Below are 24,480 nucleotides of genomic sequence, written 5' to 3'. Positions count from 1 at the left end.
TCATTACCATGCGGACACACTGCAGAGTTCCCCATCCGGCTGGTGTGACATCCTCACTCTCATTTAATTATGCGGCGTCCCCACATTCCGTGTGTGATGTACAGCACACGAGCATATGATGAATTAATAACAGCCTGCTTCGTGTAGATAAAGCACCAATTTGATGTACAGTGTGGAAGCGTTGTGGCTATATATACCCGGTCTAAAACCACACAGCCTATAGTGATGATGAGCTCTACACTCAGGGGAGCTCCCGCTAAAAATAAGCCAAACTGGGTTACGCTCGAGCCTCACGAGCGCAGCTCGGAATTCAACAGGCTCCGCTCGAGCGGACGCTCGACTTTGTCGGGATCCGAGCGAAACAGGCCTACGAGGCGAGCCGTCGGGCCAATGCATTATGTAGCAGCAGGTAACCCGGTCACACCGGACGTCCGCCGGAACCTGAAACGCAATCTGGTAGCGGCCCACGACCTCAATGTGTGTGTAAGGACACCGAGGAGGAACGTGTCCATGTCACAATGAAACATGTCGAAATGTGTTTTCAGTTCTTCGATCCAGGCGAGGTTCTGTATGCCTACGACAGCCCGGCGGGCTACGGGCTGATGGGCCTGCAGCTTTTGGCCTACGTGTGGTTCTGCTATGCCGTGCTGGTCTCGCTCAAGCACTACCCTGAAAAGCAGCCCTTTTACGTCCCTTTCTTCACCACCTACACGCTATGGTGAGTCCTCGGCCCACCGGGGAAATATCTACGATTCATCAGCGGGAAGAACCTTCTCAGTGAATTATTCATGAACCTCTGTAGAAATGTACTTTCATTGTCAAGGGGATTTACAGTTGTTTTAAGCTGGCCCGCTACCCATTCTGTACATGATCCAAGGAAAAAAAATCATTGTATTTTAATAGTAAGCCTGGGAACAATAGGGCATAATGAAAATGTTAATAATCTGTACCCATCATAACAGCTCAAATACAATTTTAAAAATTATATCTAAATGCACAGGCAATGTTTTAAGAAGCTTTTTGGTTTTTATCATTTAAGTTAATTACTGTTGACAAAAAATAAAAAGAAGGATTAAAGCATCATGAATGAATGAATGTACAGCAGATTTATTTCGAACATGTTAGAATAAGAGGACAAAATAGGCCAAACATTTGAAAAGAACAGAATATCAACTTGCCCAAAATTTCTAATTAAAAAAAAATTGCATTTTAAAATGTTTCTTTTTCTTTTATTTACTGCTTTGGCATGTGAGACTTGACCTCTCCCTCTCAGCTCTTCGCAAACAAAGCTGTTTCAGTCTATGTCTTTTCATATGACAAATATTGCATGTTGATTCAATTTTATTGTGATAGCATTTCATCTTATTTTTAGGTTCTTCGCCGTGCCCGTGATGGCTCTCATCGCCAACTTTGGCATCCCCCGTTGGGCTCGAGAGAAGATCGTCAACGGCATTCAGCTGGGCATCCACCTCTACGCCCACATCGTCTTCCTGGTTTGTACCTTTGATGCACGGAAAATTAAACACCTCCCCCTCAGATAGAGGTCTCCCTTTTCCCACCGGGTAGTAACTAATTACTGTATCTGGGTCACACACAGACTTTAAAGAGTTGACAGCTGGACTCATACCAAAAAGGCATTTGTACAAGTAAATGCCTCCCTCAAATAGACGCCTCCAATTTCCCAGTGGGTAATCACTAATTATCATGTTCACACACTGACATTAAAGTGTTGACTGCTTCGCCCAGGAATGTCCAAACTTTTTCCACTGAGGGCCACATACAGGAAAATGGAAGGAGGCGGAGGGCCACTTGATCTTCCATCCATCCATTTTCGGAGCCGTTTCTCCTCACTAGGGTCGCGGGCGTGCTGGAGCCTATCCCAGCTATCATCGGGCAGGAGGCGGGGTACACCCTGAACCGGTTGCCAGCCAATCGCAGGGCACATATAAACAAACAACCATTCAAACTCACATTCACACCTACGGGCAATTTAGAGTCTCCAATGCATGCATGTTTTTGGGATGTGGGAGGAAACCGGAGTGCCCGGAGAAAACCCACAAAGGCACGGGGAGAACATGCAAACTCCACACAGGCGGGGTCGGGGATTGAACCCCGCTCCTCAGAACTGTGAGGCTGACGCTCTAACCAGTCGGCCACCGTGCCGCCCCACTTGATCTTGTCGTAGTGAAACATGCCAAAACCAATCCAATATACTGGAGGTTAACATACGCTAAGCAGTTAAATATACTGGAGGGATAAAACAACCTACATTTGAGCTTTATGTTGTTGGCGACAAAGCAAAAATATATTAGTATTATTGTCAAATCTGATGAGATTCAAATTTTACTTAAATGCTTTTTTTTTAATTAGAAAATGCAGGACATTAGAACCTTCCACTTTTCGATTAAAAATAGCTCATATCTGTACATCAACTTTCAGAATATGTTAAGAAGTAGTTTATCTTTTTTATTCTAAATGAAAAAAAACTGGTGTGACAAAATTGAATTGTTTTTTTCATAATTTAGAATATTTATCTTGTGGAATTCAAAATGTATTTATTTTTCATTATTTTAATAAGAATGATTGCTATCTGCTACCATTTTTATTTTCATTTAGAAAAAAATAAAATACCTTTTACCAAATAAAAATTGTGATATAATGTAACATTTTTTTTTTATTATTTTCAAATTCAAATATTGTGTGACAAATTTCTATTACATTTTTTAACGATTGAAAATACATAAAATACGTGATGTCAGGTAACATTTACCGCAACTTCACTTTTTTTTTTAGATACAAATAGCCAGCATCACGTATACCGTAATTTCACGACCATAACGCGCACCGTATTAAAAGGCGCAATATGGTAATTGAACTGAAAAATATAATATAACTATTGTGATATTAACATTTTTTTTACAATATAAAATCATCTAACACAATTTCAATTCTTTTTTTATCAATCATTTAAAATAAAAAGTGTGGTTTCTTGTAACATTTTAACTTTTTCTCATAACTTTCAGAGGAGGCCGTGTTTTTGATTTTATTATTTGAATACACGTGCAGTGGGCACCCGGGCCAGACTTTGGACAACAGTGTCTTCGCCCCTTTGGACTCTGTTGCTATTCAAAACTGCTGGACCTACTTATCAGTCTCAAGTGTGGAGTATTACAAAGAAATGCATTTGCACTAATAAACTCCTGCCTTTTCCCACCAAGGAGCAACTCATTATCTCGTTTTGACACGGACATCAAAACTCCGGAGTCCCTTTAAACTCTGTTGCTAACCAAAAGAGCAGCTCACACTGTAATCAGCCTCAAGTGTGAACTCTTAAAACAAAATTATTTGCACAAATAATTGTACAAATAAAAACTTGGATTATAACCAATTATCTCATTCACATGAGGACATGAAAGAGTTAATGGCTGAGCCCATTTGAATGCTTTTGCTAACCATTACAGCAGCACCTACCGAAGCCTGTTTGTCTTACCGTTTCGTTCTGAACTCCAGTTTCACTCGACATCAAAGTTAATGAGACGTAAACAAATTGCTAATGACAGTTGAAGTGAATTTTGCTCCTTTTCTTCTGTTTTGGCAGGTGATAACGCGACCGTCGGCGGCCAACAAGAACTTCCCGTACCACGTCCGCACGTCTCAGATCGGGATCCTGCTGTCCAGTCCCAAAGGAGGCGAGGGCGGCGAGAGCTTCCCTCACCACGCTTACGGGAACAGCTCCTTCCTGGGAGACTCCCAGCCTAACTTCACGGAGCTCTTCTCCATCCAGTCTGTAAGTCGGGGCAGGGGAGAAAACATCAAAGCCATACCGGAACCATCTTTCGTGGAGGGATCCACACAAGATGCTGGGGAATGACTTTTTAATAGAATGTGTGATTTTCTTTTCATGTTATTCTCGTGAAATTGCACATTTTTTTTCTTGTAGAATTGCAACGTTCTTTGCAGATTGCCATGTTTTAAATTGTGAAATAATGACTTTTCATAGTTCAAACTTTCACTAACGTACATTTTTGGAAAATGATGACTTTTTGTTCCTAAAATTAAGTTTAGTCAAAAGAATTGCCACTTATTCTCTGAAAATTGACAATTGTATCATAAAATTAAGACCTAAAATATTCTTAATTTTAGTCCAATATGACAACTTTATTCTTGGAAAATGCTGACTTGTTGTAAAATGTTGACTTTTTCGTAATTCAACTTGACTGTCATTGTACATTTGTGACTTTCTCTAAAGATTGAATTTTTTTAATTGTAAAATTATGAATTTCACTTTCATTCATGTAAGATGACAACTTTTGCTTCTAAAAATTGTGACAGAAATTGTCACTTGTTTCTGAAAATTACCACTTTTATTGAAATAGCGAGACTTTTTTTAAGACAACTACTTTATTCTTGGACAATGACATCTATTTACTTGTAAAATGAAAACTTTTTCATGGAAAACAGCAATGTATACCGTAACATTGACGTTTTCGAAATACTACAACTTTACTCTTAGCAACGAACACCTTAGCTTCGTAAATGGACTACTTTTCCTCGTAGAATTGCAACTTTTGCTAAAGATCGCAATTTTTTTTGCATAAGGTTAGGACTTTCTCGTAAAACTTACTTAAAAGAATGACTTTTGCTCCTAAACTGTGACATTTGCTCAGAAAATTGCCACTTTTTCTCTGAAAACACCCCACTTATCTTTTATTGTGAAAGTAAGTACTTTAATCGTAATACTGTGCTTCAACTTTATTCTTGGAAAATAATGACTTTACTCGTAATATAACAACTTATCCTCATAATTTGCCTACTTTTAAAATGTTAAGTTTCTCTGAACATTGCAATTTTTAATCGTTAACTTTTTTGTAGTATTAAAATTTCTCTCCATACATACACATAAAATTATTAAATTTGCTCGCAGAATGATGTGCCTTTTTCTAAAAAAATAAATAAACAAATCATTTTATGCTCATCATTGTCGTAAAGTGATGACTTTATCACACAATTATGACTTCTTCACATAAACCTTTGACTTCTTAATCATCAAATGACTTTACTTCAGGAACCCGTAAAGACGGTGGAGGAAACGGTGCCGCGCAAAGTCCCAGATGTGCCGAGGAACAGCGAGCAGAAGATCATCACCACCTCGGCCGCCGTCGACGACCTGGTGTCCATTTTGCCGCCGCTCCCGCCCCCCATACCGCCACGCCCAGCCGCCACCGCACGCTCGCCCCCGCTGCCCGTACGACTCCCGTCTTTCACCGAGTACTTCAGCATGCAGAGTGGCGGCGGTGGAATAGCAGGAGGCGGCGGCGGAGGGTTCGGGTCAAAGGCGTGATAGAGAACAGAGTGAGTACAAAATAAGGACATTATGGAAATGGTGCACACGAAAGAGGTTGTTACTTGAGAAAAAATAAATATTTGACCAATAGATGGATCTCTTGAGCAACATGCGGGGGAAAGAAATGACAAAAATCCACTGAAATCTTTTTTTTCATGATTGTAAATAGCTTGACATATCTCCCGCTTGCTATCATTTTTATTTTCTGCATTATTAATACTTACATTCTATTTGTGACCATCAAAGATAATGCCATCACTTTTCACTTATTTTTTTTTTTATGTAATTTTTTACATTTTAATTTTATTTTCATAATTCAATTTGTTTTTCTTCATTTTATTTTTTTAACACCATTTTGATAGAAAGAAACCCAGATATTTATTCGGATTATGAATTTTATTAATTTCTACAGTGGTCCCTTGATTTAAGATTAGGGGCCCTGGATACCACTTTTTTTCAGACAAGTACGAATATTCACACTCGAGTACTCACCAATCCGCCACTATTTTTTTTTTATGCATAAAATTTCAGTGAACTCACTGGCAGATAATTGCGAACAAAGACTTTTCTTTCTGACTCACACAATGACTCGCCGTAGTGTCGTACAGCCGCATTGTAGCGTCAACTACTGGCAAGGAGGATTTAATCGATGTCAGATTTATTGATTGATTTATTTTTTGCTTCAGTATCAGTGGCTGGTCACGAGTACCTGATATCTTATCAGCCCAATACTGGTACCTGCTGTCGGTACTCACACATCCCTGCTTCAGCGTTTAATTCGTTCTGTGACTGAGCTTGTAAGTCAATTTACTTGTATTTCAAATTATGGGATGCCTGGCAGATGTTGTGACACTTGCTCAGCCGTTAAATTTAGCACGAAGCAAAACATTTCGTAAATTAAGGTACCGCTGTATTCTTCTACGCTTTCATCACAACTGGGTATTCCGGGATTAGTGTTATGGTGTAAATGTAAAACGTCTCTTCTGGTATTTGTTAAAAAAATGCATGTTTGTACTGTATTTCCCATTCCTGTTGTCTATATAGAGTATTAGCTTATAGTGTGTATTAAACATACAACTTTTTATTAATACACACAATAGGCTTCAGTGTTCTACCCAAACCTTTTGGCCCACAGTAGTAGTTTATGTCGGCTAAATTAAATGGTGGTGAATGTACTCGTGCCAAACAGCTCTCGGACATTTTACACTTACTGCTTACTTAAGCATTCAAAATAATCGCATTAGCGCAACCTGTCATAATATTACAACTTTAGTCTTAAATACTGACTCTCATAAAATTCCTACTTTCTACGGAAATTGCGACATCTCTAGCGTAAAAATATTTTAAGAAAATGACTCATTTGACAAATTATCTTCACAAATTGACTTTTTTCCTATTAAAATAGCGACATTCTTGAACAATTGCATCTGTTGTATGATAACTTATTCTTGTAAATTGACAAATTATTTGTTCTCATACAATTAACTTTATTGAAAATGAGTTTTTACTCATTGTAGGACAATTTATCCTTGTAAATCTTTCTTACTAAATGTCTGGGAAAATTGCCACTTTTCTCTAAAAATTAAACATTTTGTCAAATCACAACTTTTTACTCAAAATGTGACAACTTTTCCTCATAAAATGCAAAATTATATGAGGAAAATTGTGACATTGAAAATTTATGACTTTTCTTGTAATATTACCACATGACGACTTGTAATTTGACAATTTATCTATCTATATTATTTTTACCGTGTAACAGCAACTCTCTCAAGACTGCAACTAATTTGTCGTAAAATAATGACTTTTTGTAATATTACGACTTTATTCTTGGAAAATGATGACTTTTATTTGTTATACAGTATCTAATATGAAAACGTATCCTCATAAATTGGCTTTCTTGAAATATTTGCGACTATTCCACCTAGATTTTTGAATTCTTTTGATCTAACTTTATTCTTCTTACATTACAATTTTATCATAAAATTAGGACTCGTTTGTGAAAGGGTTTTCACCTTTTTACCAAAGTATGAATATTGATTTTTACAAATCCACTTTTTTTTTGGGGGGGGGGGGGGGTGATTTTGTTTTAATCTCAAATAGTGATTTAATCTTAACAATAGATTTTCTTGTAAGAGTTCAATACTGTAATTGTAAAAATGCAGTTTGTTTTTTTTCCAGAAAACTGGGACTTATTGATAGTAAAATTATTTTTTTTTTGTAATATTACAACTTTTTTTTTTTTTTTAAATGACAGCTTGTAGCGTGACAATTTATCCTCGTAAATTGACGACTTCTTATGTAAATTGCGACTTTGTCATAATATTGCAACCCTATTCTTGTGATGACTTTTCACTTTCGTAATATGACAATTTCTCATCAAAGATCAAATTTCACTTTTAGTTGTTCTTGTATATTTGTTGTTTTTCTCGCAAAATCTTATCTTTTTAATCGTAAAATTACGACCTTTTGGTTTCATCGTGGTTCTCCAGCCAAATGATCCGTCGGTAACAAATTAAAGCTCAAAGCTAACAAGTCACATTTATCCTCCTGTTAACTAGTTAACAATCTGTCGTTTGTTACACCCAAGGATCCGCTAATTCCCAAAGGAAAGATAATCCCCCCACAAAATTACCGTTGCTTTTTTTTTGTGTGCTTAGAACGACTCAATTCTCTGGACAGTCGCGCCGGCTAATTCTAGCAAGCTCTTCGTATTGTAGCTTCTGAACCAGTGAGCTCAAATCAAATTCCATTTTGATTTTAGATTTAGTTAAATAAGTCAAACAAGAAACATCATTTAACATGTACAGCCTTGAGGATATTGCTTTTAAGTGTTTAAAAAAAAAAAAAAAAGGGTTTTGAATGTATTTAGCGTGACACAGCTAACCCCGTGGAGGAGCTGTCGTCATCTAAAAACAGCCCTTTTGCACCTGAGTGTTCAAACGTGTGTGAACATTTGAATTTCCGGTTTAACATCAATCTACAGCAGTGTGTGAAAAGAGCAACAAGTGTACATTTTGTGTCCTGCATGGAGCACTTTAATGTTCCTGGTCTCGTTTATTTGTGATGTCACCTTGCTGCAATGTTATGCACATGCTATAAGAGTACACATGTAAATACGACCCCGTCATGGTGTTGATTGTACCACCAGCTTCTGCTTAAAAAAAATAAATATATATATATATATATATATATATATATATATATATATATATATATATATATATATATATATATATATATATATATATATATATATATATATATATATATATATATATATATATATATATATATATATATATATATATATGACTAGAAAATAATAATGAAAAGGAGGGGAAAATGGCAAAAGTACGGCATTGGTGTGGATACATCAACATCAGGTTCTGTCATGCTCTAACCATGTCCAAGTGAGGTTGAACACAGGTTCTTAATACAATTTGTGTTGTTTTTATTGTCGAACAACTTTTTTTCTCCTATTTTGACATTATTCTTGCAAAATTACGATTTGATTCTCATAAGATTGTGACTTTTTATTGTACAGTTTTCATAATACAGTGAACCCGTTCATCACGGGGATACATTCCAGACCCACGTGCTGTAGGTTAAATAAAAAAAATAATACAAAAATTTTTTTTAGTTTAATCCACAGACATGCTTGTAACACACTTGCACATTAAAGCACACAGCAAAAGTATTCTTTAGCAGTTATTCTAATTTTTTTGCTGTCAAGCTCGTATAACATCACTGAGGAAACATAGAAGACTCTCCACAAAAAAAGGCAATGCGTGCTTGCTCAAGCTGTATACTTGTCACTCCCGGTTGACATTTACTGCAAAACCGACACAAAAAAGAAGTGTATTAAACAAAATCAATATCAAAATGTTCAACCAAACCATATAATTTCGTCTAACGTAAGTCTATTAGCTTAATGCTAACATATAATGTGAAACCACATACATGGGCTAAAGGAAATTAGCATGGATGTGACATTTATTACAAACGTGCAAACAACTGCAAATTTACTCACGCTGAGCAGCAACACATACTGTAGAAACAGAGCATACAACAACAGTCATGTATTCTCTGCTTTGCAGCACAATGTGGTACTACAATGAAGGCGCGCAACTCTCATCTCAAATTTGCTTGCATACTGTAAAAACTCCATAAAAAACGACATCTTAAAGCTCTGCGAAATAGTGGGGGAACACTACTGATTTTATTTATTTTTTGTCTCACCCCGAGCTTTTTAATCCACAGTGTGTGAGAGCGTTGAGTACATTAAGTCAGTTATATCATGGTTGCCTCTGATTACATGTCTGGCGTATACAGTATTTGGTGTGTCCACCATTTTGACAATTGTTGCTGCATTGTTCTGTTGCTACGAGTTAGAAACCAGATCACTGCTTCTGCATTTAAACACACAAAGTGGAGGGTTCAACTGGACCACAAGGTGAATTATGTACACATGACAAAGAAGAGCACAGCTTTTTTTTTTTTTTTTTTTTTAAATAAAGCATCTCTGGTTAAGAGCACACAGCACTGAAGGAAGCACTGTTCAAATGCATTTTAATGGTGTCAAATATGCTGTAGATATGATTCCCTTTTTGCCAAAATAAGAATAAAAATGTTTTACTATAGGCCTTATCTGTGTTTGCGCATTATTTACTGCTGCCTTGAAGAGACAGAAAAGAGCAAATGCAATGTTTATCCCCCCCCCCCCCCCCAGAAAACCCAAAATATGTATAGTTTTGTTTTTTTTAGCCAAATGTGAAAATGGATTACAATTTTTCATTGTTTAATGAGAACTTTGGGACTTTGACCAGCTATTTTTAGTCAGGTTTTAATCAAAGTGAAAAATGTTCTTGCTACTGCCTATAGGACCCCAAAATGTATTTTTCCAGGTGGGGGGACTTTTTTTCCTAGAGACAATGAGAATATTCTGCCTTTGAAAACTCACTTAAATTTAGAATTCTACTTTTATCAACAAAATTTTAAAAAGTTCATCACCACATCATGAAAGGGACAGGGAAAAAGCAAAGTTTTCAACTAAAATGACCCACAAACCTTTTTTCCTTACTGCTTCACATGAAAGGAAAGCCCCCCCACCCTCCACACACACACACACACACAGACTTGACTAATTTTTCTTTAATTACAGAAACATCTGTTCAACAAGATTCACCCAAGAAATGGGGGGGATCAGTTGAAGTATTTATCCAGAGCTTGATAACTTGGCTGTGGTGGGTGTGGATTTGGCCTTGTCCTCCCGGTAGCCTCTGAGCAGCTGGTTGATGAGGGTCAGCGGGTTGTGTTTCTTGACCGGGTAGAGAGGTGGGAACGGGTTGCCTTTGTACTCCAGCACGGCCATCTCGGCTCGGTCCAGGTTCTGTCGGTTGGGGATGCGGGCCGTACGCGTGTAGCCCTCCGACTGGGTCTCGAACCGCGGGCCCAGCACCTTGAACAGCTTTGGGACCAGGTCCTTCTCCTGAAGCGGTCCAAATGTTAGTAAGGATACATTGGTCAAAAAAAAAATACATTGGAATTTATCAATAAAATAAACTAATGCCCTGCCTAGTATCTGTACTTGAGTACAAAAAAAAAAGTTAGATGTGCACACGCACCGTCAACCAAAAAGTTGCCATCTTCATCGCCTTCTCGTCCGTGTCGCCTTTCTTAGCGTAGTTGATCAGCTACAACAAACAATAACAACAACAAAAATTCTGTGGTTGCAATTGGAAAAAAACATTCTATATTAAAACACATTTGTTTTTATTGTATTTAAAAAAATATTCTATTTAAATGTATTTAGTTAATATTGCGTACATTTTTTCTTTACTATATCTGACAGTATAATTTATTTTAATTAATTTTAATATGTCATACATTTAATTTTTATTTACTATAGTGTATTTCAAATTCCCCCCCAGAAAAACTCATCGGATCTGTACGATTAACGGAAATGGCCTATTTGAGTTCAAAAGGGCGACTGATTTGCATGTATGAAGAGGCCTGTAATTTTCTGCATATGTATACCTCACCTATGAGAGACAAAATGAGAAGAGTATTTGGTCACCTACAAAGAAGAAAGATTTCACAGACCTGTAACTTCTTCTTTAAGAGGCTCCTCTGTCCTCCACTCGTTACCTGTATTAATGGCACCTGTTTGAACTCGTTATCAGTATAAAGTACACCTGTCCACAACCTCAAACCGTCACACTCCAAACTCCACGATGGCCAAGACCAAAGAACTGTCAAAGGAAAGCAGAAACAAAATTTTAGACCTGCACCAGGCTGGGATGACTGAATCTGCAATAGGTAAGCACCTTGGTGCGAAGAAATCAACTGTGGGAGCAATTATTAGAAAATGGAAGACATGCAAGACCACTGATAACCTCCCTCGATGTGGGGCTCCACGTAAGAGCTCACCCCGTGGAGTCAAAACGATCACAAGAACGGTGAGTAAAAATCCCAGAACCACAAGGGGGGGACCTAGTGAATGACCCGCAGAGAACTGGGACCAAAGTAACAAAGGCTACCATCAGTAACACACTACACAGCCAGGGAATCAAATCCTGCAGTGGCAGACGTGTCCCCCTGCTGAAGCCAGTACATGTCCAGGCCCTTTTGAATGGGATAAGGAAAGAATGGATGGGGCCGTGTATCGTGAGATTTTGAGTGAAAACCTCCTTCCATCAGCAAGGGCATTGAAGATGAAACGTGGCTGGGCAAACACACCACCCGGGCAACAAAGAAGTCGCTTCATAAGAAGCATTTCAAGGTCCTGGGGCCTCATGTACAAAAGGTGTGTACGCACAAAAACGTGGTGTCCGTTCTTTTTCACGGCAAAGTTCAGATGTATCAAGAGTGACGTGACCCTGGAAATGTGCGGTGCCTCACGCCAACTGCATGGCTGGCGTACACGCGTTTCTGCAGCTTTTGGTGCTTTGGCGACACTTAGAGGTGATGCTGCGTAACTGTTCTCATAAATCTGCACATCAGAGAGACATGAACATGCCCGGAAACATTTGTTTTCAGCAATGTAATTGAGGCAAGGACTGATAATTCATTTGTTAAGCAGTGTATTTAATGAACCACTGATGTTTGCGAGGAAACCTATTAATTGATCAAGGTGATCATTTATGCCGCCTGTTGCCCTCACAATCGCTTCGTGACTCCAGCACATCCACTGAAAAAAAAAGTCCTTTGAACGTACATTGGTTGCACATGATTAAAATGACATAATTTACCCCTCTTCTCCTAAAAAAAACAAACATGATTTTTTTTTTTCAGTGTGCGTGTCCACTCCTGTGTATTAAAATAATAAATTGAGTAATCAAAAATGAGTTTTTGATATCATCTTTGATATGCTGATGTTCTTCTATTTGAATGCAAAAGATTACAAATACCCCACACACATTTGTGTTGCCCAACGATAGCCCCAAAACAACACCGCTCGAGAGGAGATCTACATGGAGGAATGGGCAAAAATACCAGCAAGTGTGTGAAGACTTACAGAAAACTTTTGACCTCTTGTCATTGCCCACAGAGGGTATAATACAAAGTATTGAGATGAACTTTTGTTATTGATCAAATACTTATTTTCCACCATAATTTGCTCATAAATTCTTGAAAAATCAGACAATGTAATTTTCAGGACTCCCCACCCCTTATTTTGTCTCTCATGGGTGAGTTATACCTGTGACGAACTTTACAGGCCTCTCTCATCTTTTTAAGTGGGAGAACTTGCACAATTGGTGGCTAACTAAATACTTTTTTGCCCCACTGTACACAGACTGGGTCCACGGACTAGTATACTCTTTCTCCTCACAATAACGACAATTCAGCGCAGTATTACTTCGAGCGGAGCTCGGTCCAAGTTTCGTGCGCTACCTTCTCGGCGTAGAAGCGGACTTCATCTGCCCGTGCCGCGGTGGTTTCTATCCGCTCATGTCGCACCAGTCCGGTGAGGATGTTCCGCAGCATGTCGATGCGGGACTTGGGACCCAGCCCAATTCTGCGGGCCACTCGGCCGTGGGAGATCAACATTTGCAGCGTCAGGCGCATTTTAGCGTCCGCTCACGGGTTTCGCGTACGGATAACTCGATGAAAATGAGCCTTTGAAGGAGAACACTGCCTTGTTCAAAACATCTTATTGCTTAAATAGTCTGACAGTTTAAAGAAGATTTAAAACTCGAGGTCAGTAAACAAGGGAAGGATGGCTGCGTTGGTCTGACATTGGCGGCGCGTCGACAAAATATGTCCGTCTTGAAATGTCAAGTACGAGTCAAAGGTTCCGCCCACAAAAGAAAAGGTTCGATAATTGACACTCAGCAACCTCATCGTTCGACGACTTTTAATTTAGATTAAAAACAACCACAACAACAACTCATTTATTAAACAGTTCGATTTCGTAAATGCGAAGTATGGTTTCAAAACAGGGTTTCAAAGCAGATTTAGGCTTTCAAAACGGATTTTCGCCTGGGTAAGATTTATAGTTGTTACAAATCAAGTTTTCAAGCCAGGGTCAGGGATTTCCCGCCATTCCTTTTTCATCCTTCCTTTCAACCTTCGTTCTTTTTTTTTTCTTCTACCTTCCATTCACTTCCTTTCATACGAACTGTTTCCTTCCAATATGTTTGTTTCGCTCCTTTTATGCCAGCCTTGTTACGCACTTTCCTTCCTTGTTTCCTTCCTTGCTTCCAGCTGTCATCCCTCCATCTGTCTCTTCCTTCATACCTTCCACCCTTCCTCCTTTCTGAGGGCATCTCACCAAATTTGTGACCCCGATACATTCATTAATTCAATTCCAATTCAATTCCAATTCCATTTCACTCACTAGGGTCGCGAGCGTGCCTGAGCCCATCCCAGTTATCTTCGGGCGAGAGGCGAGGTACACCCTGAACTGGTCGCCAGCCAATCGCAGGGCACATCTAAACAAACAACCATTCGCGCTCACATTCACACCTACGGGCAATTTAGGGTCCTCTATGAACCTACCGTGCATGTTTCTAAGATGTGGGAGGGAACCGCAGTGCCCGGAGAAAACCCACGCAGGGCACGATGAGAACGTGCAAACAGGCGGGGTCAGGATTTGAACCCTGGTCCTCAGAACTGTGAGGCAGATGTGCTAACCAGTAGTTTACCGTGCTGCCGCCCCATACATATTCTGATTATTATTTTTGGCTAAATGCATGGCTGTCTGTGTGTGTCATGTTTGCTCGTGTATATCTAATGAGAATTCTAAAGATGTGGTCCGAGCACAGCAAGGCCTTCTCTGCTGGTCTAAACATTCTTAGAAGCAGTGATCAATACTAACAACCTAAACGAAAATATTTTTTCCTGAAATTGTATTAATTTATTCGATACAGTCTATTCCCTTCATTTCGTCGCATTTTCCTTGGCTACATTGCTTTCTCTTTATGTCAGTATATGTCTTCTTTTTTTAGTCGAAACAGATTTCAGCCTCTGTGCTGCCGAGTCTACCTAATGTGCCCAAGGGCCTTTAGAATCAGTCGTACTCGAACTTGAACTACATTGGCATGAAGACTGTTTCTTTCACCGACCAGATTTCAAATTTGTCCTCACAGGGGCAGAGTGCAGGCCTTCGATGACATCAGCATTTTTCTGTCTTCTGATTGGGTGGTCAACGCAAAGCTTGATACTGCCAAGCTGAACTAGCGAAACACATCTGTAGCGATCTGCGCTCATTAATACATTTCATAATGCGCATCTCTGGTGAGTATGATGTAGTTTATTGAAATGTTTTATGTTTTTGTCTTGTTATTAGGTTAATATTGATTCTGAACTGCTCCAAATGATATATGTGGCACTGTTGCATATGGTTATATTGTGTTTTTGTACAGTATTGATGGTTACTTAAATTGCGACTTTATAGTGGTTTTATTAAGCGGTCAATTAAATGAAATCAGTCTCTCACCAAGGCCCCTGTACCAAGTGCACCACCAGCCACTCCTATTAAAAGGTGGGGTTCATTCCAGTCGAACACCGCTGAAGACCCAAGTTTTAAAATGCCTAAGGTAGATGTCATGGTAGATGTCATTCAAATCCATGTTCTAATAAATCGGATATCTGTGTTCCTTATCATTAATTTATGTCCTTTATATGTCAGTGTTGTTTTCAAATATCTAATTTGGAGTTTAAGTTGAAAACGTTTGAGGATCCCAGCTTCAAAGCCCTTTTGACGGGGTTACAATTGGACGTCCTCTATGAGGTATTTTATTTTAACAGACCAATAAAACATCCGTGATGGAACTGATTGGAAAACTTATCCATACTGATTGAAAGTGATACTTTTATAGAGAGAGAGTGATTCAGTTTGGCCAAGTTTAGTTGTAAACAGCTCTCTGACCTTGACTTGGCTCCAGATACGTGTCAAGTTCCGTCTTTATGAATAGAGGATCAATATTTGTTTCACGCTAGTAAGCATTTGAGGCTTTTTCCAGGGAAGACATGTAACTTGGAAATCACACCACAAACTGAATGGAAATTGGAACCTTTATTTATTACAATAGAAGGTTTCTTCACATTTGTGGGAAAACCCTGCAACATTCCATGAGGTAAAAAGATGGTGAGCAGCAGGCGATCACAGGAGCTTAATATCTAGACATGGTGCGCTCCAGCCAGTCGTTGAAAAGGCAGACCTGTGGATCGACAAATATGTTAGTCTGCTGGGTAAGGGACTACTGTATATTTGAAGTATCTATTTCATCTACTGTAAGCCCCTACAACGCATCATCACATTTACCAGAAGTGAAGATGGAAGAAAAAAATGGAGGAGGTTTGCCCTTTGTAACTAGTTCTATAATAACTTCAAAACATGCGTTCATCCATTATTGGACTTGTCCTAATTGGGGTCATGGTTAAACTGGAGCCTATTCCACCTATGGGAAATGTAGTCTTCCATGAACCTTACATAATTGTTTTTGGAATGTGTGAGGAAGCCAGAGTACCCGCAGAAAAATCACACATAATCAGTCAGAACATGCTAAGTCCACACAGGAAGGCCTGAGCTGAGATTCGAGCCCAGAACCTTCTGATTGTGAAGCAGACATTCTTCCCACTTTGGAACATCTTGACTTCATTTTCCACAAGATTTTGGAAGGTGTCTTGGAATTTTTTTAGTGTTTGAAAGTCCATTCTAATTGATCTCTATTGTTTTTGTTTTTTAAGATAGTTGTAGTTATGGACATTGAAGCAAGCAAAGGGGGGCTTATCCCAAACTGTCTCCACAAAGGTGACACAGAACTATCCAAAATGTCCTAGTCAATAATATTAAGAGGTCTACTCCAAGCCCTTATTGATCAATTCACTCATTTTATCCATTGTATCTTGGTATACCTTGGCGTAGACACCAGGGTGGTCCTTCTCGGCGCAGCCATAGCCCCAGGACACAACACCCTGAAGCTCACCGTTGCACACCACGGGGCCACCGGAGTCACCCTGATGGGGGCAGGATACGAACAGTTAACGCTTTCGTCAATTCCCAGAGTGTGAAAACAACAGAAGTTCCTGTTGCCCCTTGGTACCTGGCAGGAGTCCTTGCCACCCTCCAGGTATCCGGCGCAGAACATGGCGTCGGTGATCATGCCGGGGTAGGAGTTGTCACAATCCCTATCGGACAGGATAGGGATGTCGAGGCACTGCAGCTTGTCCCCATCAGCGGCTGAAACGTGGTACAGAATATGGAGAATGATTAACCTCCTGACACCTAACCTCGGATTTAAGATGTGCTAACTTGTTTTTATTTACAGTATGGCAAATATCAAAGAAATACTAGGGTAAAGCTTGGACCAAAGAAGCCTATCCAAAGATACCTATGGGTATCTATCAGTAACGATCCACTACCCATCTAGTTTTACACTGAGTTTGTAATTCTGAGTTAGGAGAGCCTAAATGTGCCCACACAAGAAGGGAAGAGTAGAGCGAAAACATTTTGACGTGACTCACTGGAGCTCATGGTGTTGCCCCATCCGGCGACTTTGCACATGGTGCCGGCGGGGGCACAGCTGCTGGGCAGAGCCACAGGCTTCACATATTCATTGAGAGTGGCGGGACTGCTCAACTTGATCAGCATGATGTCATTGTCGATGTTGTAGGAGCTGTAGTTCGGGTGGCGAATGACGCGGGAGGACCTGATGAACTGCTCGTTTCCCTCAGTGAACCTGATGTTGTGCTCGCCAATACGCACCTCCACCCGGCTGCAAAGCATTTGAGGGTTTAAAAAAGACTCGAGGGATTAAGACACATTCATCAGATTGGGTTGTTTACATACGACTTGTAGCAGTGAGCGGCGGACACGACCCAGTTCTCGTTGACGAGGGAGCCTCCGCAGAAGTGGTAGCCGGAGTTCAGAGACACCGTATGGGGCTGGGAGTAGGGCGTGCACTCATAGCCCACCGACAATCTTGTCATCCTCCGTGGCAACTGGAAAAAAACAACAACCCTATCAATCAAATGAACGCTCTATTAGTGTGGTCATTTCTGCCACTGTGCTCACAGGCAGCTCCGATGAGCAGAACGAAGACCAGACACCTCATGGTTGCTGAGTGATCTTGATGATGGGAGGACTTCACCCAAAGGTTCAGTTTATATTGGAAGGTGCCACTCCTGCCTCTCTGTTAGACACACCCTCAAAGTTTGCGTTTGACCAATTAGAGTCCTGGAAATAGTCTTTGCGAGGAAAAAGCTGACAGAGCGGTAATGAAATGTCCACGATCAAGGCAAATGCTGCAGGATTCTTGGTAGATTTTTTTTATTGCTGAACTGAATGATTACCAATCGTAGCATGTTTTTATGACAAAGTCATACTTGTGGGTTTGATCAGGATTTGTAATGTATCTGTATCTAAATTCAGCTTGGGTTGTTTTTTTTGGTTTGTTTGTTTTTGCGCCAATGATCTTGAAATTGTGCTCTTCAAGACTTCTGCAGATGGCCCATTCACAAGCCCAGCTGTTGATTGTGGTCTTAAGTCTTTTAATACAACCACTCAAAAACATTTGACCACATAGCAGATCTGAGCAAAATTATTTAACCATCTTTAGCTTTTTATATAATAGCCTTGTTCTCTTTTACCTATTACCTCTTACCTGTGATTGTAGATAATATGATAATGATGTTTGTGATGTTTTGTTACTTGTCTTGCTGCTTCTGGATACTACAATTTCAAGTAACAAGTATCAAGTAACACAACCTAAGATCAGACCCTTCATTAAAATATTTTGTATACTGTATAATATGTTTTGGATGCTTGGTAGTGGATCTCATTAAATTGTGCAGTGATACCAAATGTACCAACAGATCTCATACTTAAATTTTAGTTCACATACTTTGGATGGATTTGTACAAAATAGTAAGGCTTCCCCCAACATCTCATTGGTGTAATGATTTTTTTTATGAAAACAAATCATTCTGAATTTTGACCATCTGTGTTCAGTTGAGTCCTGTTACCTATGTGTTTTAGGAATGACCTTGTTCTCTGTTAGCTTTTCAAGATTGTCAAGGGTACTTGAGGTAGAAGATCCTGGGAAACATCCACATGGTGAGATAAGCCGCTATCCTCACTACAAGCATTCGAGCAAAACAAAATACAATGTGTTGAAGTTCCATGTCTGTTAGTACTAAATCTGAATTTAAAAGAACAACTGTGTAAATGTCACATGATTTAAAATGTGACAATTGGGCAATAACCATGTATTTTTGTCTGAGTGCTGTGATCTTTATTAGAGTACCACAGAATAAAATCAAATCTTTACACTGTGGTGCAAGGGAAATTAGTCATGGGCGGAGTATCACAAAACAGTACTAAGAATTCTCTATGAAACAATAACACATTTTTGAAACCCGGAAGAACAACGGAATTCCGACACATCAGAAGTTAACGAGTGGGAAGTGAACTGTCCCTTAGTTCTGTTGGGGAAATATGTCAACCCATCACCACAACACTCAAATCTAACATCGACAGAACATTATAAATGAACAAAAGCTGATGCAGTGGCACGGTGGACGACTGGTTAGAGCGTCTACCTCGCAGTTCTGAGAACCGGGGTTCAATCCCCGGCCCCACCTGTGTGGAGTTTGCATGTTCTCCCCGTGCCTGCGTGGGTTTTTCTCCGGGCACTACGGTTTCCTCCCACTTCCCCAAAACATGCGTGGTAGGTTGATTGACAACTCTAAATTGCCCGTAGTTGTGAATGTGAGTGCAAATGGTTGTTTGTTTCTATGTGCCTTGAGATCTGCTGGCAACCAGTTCAGGGTGTACCCCGCCTCCTGCCCGATGATAGCTGGGATAGGCTCCAGCACGTCCGCGACCCTCGTGAGGAGATGCGGCTCAGAAAATGGATGGATGGAAAAGCTGAATCAAAACACTCCAACATCCTCTACCTGTGATTGGTTCTCTGCTGACCAATCAGGATGGACCATGGAAGAGGGCAGTGCTCCCTGCGACAGTTATAAACTGAGCCTCCAGGTAAGGTCCTCTCATCAACAAGATCACTCAGCAAACATGAGGTGTCTGGTCTTTGTTCTGCTCATCGGAGTTGCCTGTGAGTTTGACGAGCCTTGAAAATAGAGGATGTCATTGATTAGATTGCCGAGCAGAACTTAACACGGAGTCAACAAGGGATAGGCATGATAAATATATTTGTCTGTGTTTAAATAATGTCAGTAGTGTGGATCATGATCGATCTAATGTTGACATGGTAGGTAATCAATGTCATTACTTCGCAATACCTGAGGGACGGCCGAGGTAATTCCAGGCCTCCTAATTTGCTGCCGAAACAGGCTACTGTTGAAGTCGAAAAGGAGGAAGAGATCTAAGTTTAGTGAAGGACCACTCACCCATTTTTTAAAAAACTTTCCTTTTTATGTATTTTTTTTTTTAGAAAAGTTTGTTGTAAATATTGCCACAGAGATTGTTGGCAAGAGAATGAAGTGAGGATCCAAAGACTGGAAGAGTTAGGTTGTCAGTATATCAATCAATCCACCTTCACTCCAATCACACCGGGTGTTTTCAGCTTCAGCTATATTTCTTTGGCATTCTGACATCCTCGTATTTGTCAACTCGGCTCGAGTTGAACAGATTTGCCAGTGACTTGATGATGGATTGGTCATTTCTCGATCATCGATTAGGGATAAGAACCTAGTGATGTTTTCAAGAGGTAACTGTTCCATTACGAAGTTCCTACCAACGTGTTTTTCTAGTTGCCACGGAGGACGACAAGATTGTCGGTGGCTATGAGTGCACGCCCTACTCCCAGCCCCATACGGTGTCTCTGAACTCCGGCTACCACTTCTGTGGAGGCTCCCTCGTCAATGAGAACTGGGTCGTGTCTGCCGCTCACTGCTACAAGTCGTATGTCATCCACCCGATCTGATGAATGCGCTTCCATCCAGCAAGTCACCTTTCTAAACCCTGAATTGCTCTGCAGCCGCGTGGAGGTGCGTCTCGGCGAGCACCACATCAAGATCACTGAGGGAAACGAGCAGTTCATCAGCTCCTCCCGCGTCATTCGCCACCCGAATTACACCTCCTACAACATCAACAATGACATCATGCTGATCAAGCTGAGCAGTCCCGCCACTCTCAACCAGTACGTGCAGCCTGTTGCCCTGCCCAGCAGCTGTGCCCCTGCTGGCACCATGTGCAAAGTCGCCGGATGGGGCACCACCATGAGCTCCAGTGAGTCACTTTAGCATTCGGTTGCAGATTGTTTCAGCGCAAACCTTTTGGGACGTGTGCTTTCAACAAGCAGATGTTATTTCCTCGTTAAAGTGTAGTTTGAGTTTCACCTGAATTGATCTTCTAGCCGCTGACAAGAACAAGCTGCAGTGCTTGGACATCCCCATCCTGTCCACCAAAGACTGCAAGAACTCCTACCCTGGCATGATCACCAATGCCATGTTCTGCGCTGGATACCTTGAGGGAGGCAAGGACTCTTGCCAGGTATTTCAAATCCATTTTAGTGTCAAAATTAGTGCCTTTAGCCACTATTCCACCAATTGTAAAACGGTAAAATCCTGATCCGGCTTGTCCTGCAACCATTGAAAAATCAACAAACCCCATACCATACCATTTGTTACCCAGAGTCGTACAATACATCATTTAATGCCTTTCTGATTTTCGGCAATGGAAACATACAGCATTTCACACTGTATCGATCTTCTTATCAAGTCTCGTGTCAAACATTTAACTTTGTGCCGTCAGGGTGACTCTGGTGGCCCTGTGGTGTGCAACAATGAGCTTCAGGGTGTTGTATCCTGGGGTTACGGATGTGCAGAGAAGGACCACCCTGGTGTCTACGCTAGGGTACGCTTCAAACTTGGTCTAACAGTACTTGACTGTGACAGTGTTGAAGTCAGTCACACAGATTTATCGCTATCTGTTCTCTATCTCAGGTCTGCATCTTTATCGACTGGCTAGAGACCACCATGGCCAGGTATTAAGTGATCTGAGACGATCAGTCGAGCACTTCGTGTTCCATCTTTAGTGCTGGACGACATGGCAAATAAAGCAGTCTTGAAAGATACTCTCTGACCTTGCTTCTCCTGACTGGTCGCAGGTTTTAAGCTCAAATCGTCTTTGTGAATCTTTGATGGTGTCACGGTCATTCATAAACTCTCTGTGAGGAGGGGAGTTGGCATATTCTACTTTCTTACAAATAACTCAATTGCTCAAAACACCACTTCCAAAATACATCCAATAATAATCAGCGATCATGCTCCAATTTCTCTCTGTCTCAAACTTGAATCAAACATGATACCTTCTCCAACCTGGCAGTTTTATACTTATCTAATGAAAGATCCAGAGTTTGATATATTTATAAGGAAGGAATGGAAAGATTTTCTAGATATGAATGATTCCACAACGATATCCCCATCCTTACTTTGGGAAACAGGGGAAGCTGTAATTTGAGGCAAAATCATTTCATACTCTGCCTACAAGAAAAAACAAGAGCAAAAATTAGAAAGCGAATTGGAGATGAAAATCAAACAACTCACAGACGAATATGCAATGAATCCGTGCCTGTGTGGGTTTTCTCCGGGTACTCCGGTGTCCTCCCACATCCCAAAAACATCCAGGGTAGGTTGATTGAAGACTCTAAATTGCCCGTAGGTGTGAATGTGAGTGGGAATGGTTGTTTGTTTATATGTGCCCTGCGATTGGCTGGCGACCGGTTCACCTCTCGCCCGAAGATAGCTGGGATAGGCTCCATCACCCCCGCGACCCTAGTGAAGAGAAGCGGTATAGAAAATGGATGGATGGAACTTCCTTCAGTACGATGAAGTCAAAACAACAATCCTAAAAAGATTCTCAACACGTGAACACTTTAGAACTACCTGTTTTTGTTCAGAAAATAGTAGAACTACTCTCACAAAACAAAACAAAAACTCCTTTCAAAAGTATAAGAATTAATCTAATTACTAGTACTAATTCAACACACTTACCAATCATAAAATGGGGGAAAAGACCTCTCAGTGTCTAATGACAATGATTACTGGGCACAAATAAGTAGAAATACATTCTCAATGACAAAAAAAACCAGCTAATCCAGTTCAAAGTACTCCATAGACCACATGTGATGCAATATAGTATGCATAAATTGGGCTATTCAAAATCAAACATATGCACTCATTGTACTGAAAGCGCTCCAGACACTTATTTTCATGCTCTTTGGCATTGCACACCCGTACAGCGCTTCTGGTCACTCGTTACACAGAAACTTTCCTCAGCTTTGAACTGTAGGATTCCGATTTCTCCTAATCGTTGTCTGCTTTGTGATTTAAAATGTATAGCTCTTCCAAATGAACATACTCAACCAATACCTGTAATTCTATCCATCCATCCATTTTTTTGTACCGCTTTATCCTCACGAGGGTCACGGGCGTGCTGGAGCCTATCCCAGCTGTCTTCGGGTGAGAGGCGGGGTCCACCCTGAACTATTCTCTGGCTTGCCCTCCCCCTCTCCCTTGGGGGACTGGGCCGGGGGTCACCCACCCTTCCTCAATGTGCCGGCTCAACAACTCCGTCCACCAGTCGACTAACATGCGTGTGATATGGTGTTCATTCACTAATAAGTTCGAGAGAGATGCTATAGGCTTTAATTGCTTGTGCTGGGACCACTAATAACAACACAGGTTATACTCTCATATCAACTCACAGGTTCTTACATTCTTACAGATGTTTAAACACTAAAATAAGAATCCCACCACGCCACTCGTCAGTAGTACTGCCTTCCTCATTTCCCACATCCTGTCCTGTCCTTTTCTGTATTCTCACATCTCTTTGTTGGTTATTGCCTTTCCTCACCGGGTGCCCCGCATCCACAAATAGGAACCTGATTTGACTGTTGTAATATTACTTGTGATCAAATATCTATACAGTCTCACTATTGTTCTGCTGTGGTTCGTACCCCTTGTCCACTCTGTCTGTCCCCTAAAACCCTTTTCTGTCCGGCTGCATTTTCAATAAACATCAGAATAATTGAAACATTTCAAAATAAGCAATCAAAACTGTTCCAGCACAAAAGGCATAAAGATCCACCATTCTGCAAGCCCATGCAGCTGAACAGGACAGGTTAAAAAAAATAAAAATAAACATTGTGCTCTCTTAAACGATGTGATATGTTTCTTTTCTTCCTGAATTTTGACATTTCACTTATTTTCTCTCTGACATACAATATGAACCGATCGTAAAACTTACCAACACAAATATGAAGTCAAATAAACACATACTGTACAGATATTAAAATTTCCGTCACATTTTGCTTTTGGTATTGTAATATCAATAACAGGGGCGCAGTAGAAAAAGAAAAAAATATATTTTTTAATTATATTTTTTAAAGTAACTGGTTGAAATTAATGAAATAGAATAATTTATCAGTAATTAAATTATTTCACACTTCATTATATAGAAGACAGGGCTAAACAGTGTCTATATCATGTATTTAAAGTATAATGACAATATTATTATGACTCAACTTTATTTCTTGAGCACTTCATTATTAACCACAGCTGTAAAAAAAAAAAAAAAAAAAAGTGCTGTACATAAAACATACATTTCAATCATTGAAATATTAATAATACAATAATAAATAACTAAACAAAATATCATT

General features: G+C 40.1%; 4 protein-coding genes across 4 annotated transcripts in view; 2 read left to right on the top strand and 2 right to left on the bottom strand.

The window, feature by feature from the left end:
- The window catches only part of tmem145 (transmembrane protein 145), a 43,577-nt gene extending 37,991 nt beyond the window's left edge, over window positions 1-5,586 (top strand). Inside the window, exons 12-15 of the mRNA XM_061675628.1 lie at window positions 546-718; window positions 1,373-1,493; window positions 3,599-3,787; window positions 5,066-5,586. Of these exons, the coding sequence (XP_061531612.1) occupies window positions 546-718; window positions 1,373-1,493; window positions 3,599-3,787; window positions 5,066-5,341 (759 nt within the window). The 3' untranslated portion in view covers window positions 5,342-5,586. The remainder of the gene's footprint in view (window positions 1-545; window positions 719-1,372; window positions 1,494-3,598; window positions 3,788-5,065) is intronic.
- A 3,279-nt stretch (window positions 5,587-8,865) lies between these two features.
- Window positions 8,866-13,590, bottom strand: mrpl17 (mitochondrial ribosomal protein L17). The gene is made up of 3 exons (XM_061674292.1): window positions 13,241-13,590; window positions 10,972-11,040; window positions 8,866-10,835 (listed from the first exon to the last, which is right to left on the bottom strand). Exons 1-3 carry the CDS (start codon window positions 13,412-13,414, stop codon window positions 10,563-10,565), a joined length of 516 nt encoding a protein of 171 aa, XP_061530276.1. The 5' UTR covers window positions 13,415-13,590; the 3' UTR covers window positions 8,866-10,562.
- Window positions 13,591-15,896: 2,306 nt separating this feature from the next.
- LOC133401366 (trypsin-2-like) lies at window positions 15,897-17,910 on the bottom strand. The gene is given in 7 exon segments (XM_061674293.1): window positions 15,897-16,011; window positions 16,709-16,810; window positions 16,897-17,033; window positions 17,318-17,568; window positions 17,643-17,764; window positions 17,766-17,794; window positions 17,868-17,910. Coding segments are annotated over 7 exon segments (729 nt in total). The 5' UTR covers window positions 17,908-17,910; the 3' UTR covers window positions 15,897-15,963.
- Window positions 17,911-19,862: 1,952 nt separating this feature from the next.
- LOC133401364 (trypsin-2-like) lies at window positions 19,863-21,839 on the top strand. Its single transcript, XM_061674291.1, has 6 exons — window positions 19,863-19,911; window positions 20,570-20,720; window positions 20,797-21,047; window positions 21,175-21,311; window positions 21,573-21,674; window positions 21,764-21,839. Exons 1-6 carry the CDS (start codon window positions 19,872-19,874, stop codon window positions 21,809-21,811), a joined length of 729 nt encoding a protein of 242 aa, XP_061530275.1. The 5' UTR covers window positions 19,863-19,871; the 3' UTR covers window positions 21,812-21,839.
- The last annotated feature ends 2,641 nt before the right edge of the window (window positions 21,840-24,480 follow it).

Source organism: Phycodurus eques, chromosome 4, assembly GCF_024500275.1.
Source record: "Phycodurus eques isolate BA_2022a chromosome 4, UOR_Pequ_1.1, whole genome shotgun sequence".
In the NCBI taxonomy this organism is placed as follows: domain Eukaryota; kingdom Metazoa; phylum Chordata; class Actinopteri; order Syngnathiformes; family Syngnathidae; genus Phycodurus; species Phycodurus eques.
Note: the sequence above shows the minus strand (reverse complement) of the source record. Positions and strands in the feature narration are given on the sequence as shown.

Excerpts from the sequence above, each read along its gene's own strand:
- mrpl17 (XM_061674292.1), bottom strand. The coding sequence starts at position 13,414 with ATGCGCCTGACGCTGCAAATGTTGATCTCCCACGGCCGAGTGGCCCGC. Across the intron at positions 11,041-13,240 it reads TCCGCTTCTACGCCGAGAAG|CTGATCAACTACGCTAAGAA; the intron begins GTAGCGCACGAA and ends TGTTTGTTGTAG. Across the intron at positions 10,836-10,971 it reads TGGCAACTTTTTGGTTGACG|GAGAAGGACCTGGTCCCAAA; the intron begins GTGCGTGTGCAC and ends GGACCGCTTCAG.
- LOC133401364 (XM_061674291.1), top strand. The coding sequence starts at position 19,872 with ATGAGGTGTCTGGTCTTTGTTCTGCTCATCGGAGTTGCCT. Across the intron at positions 19,912-20,569 it reads TCTGCTCATCGGAGTTGCCT|TTGCCACGGAGGACGACAAG; the intron begins GTGAGTTTGACG and ends GTGTTTTTCTAG. Across the intron at positions 21,048-21,174 it reads GGGCACCACCATGAGCTCCA|CCGCTGACAAGAACAAGCTG; the intron begins GTGAGTCACTTT and ends TTGATCTTCTAG.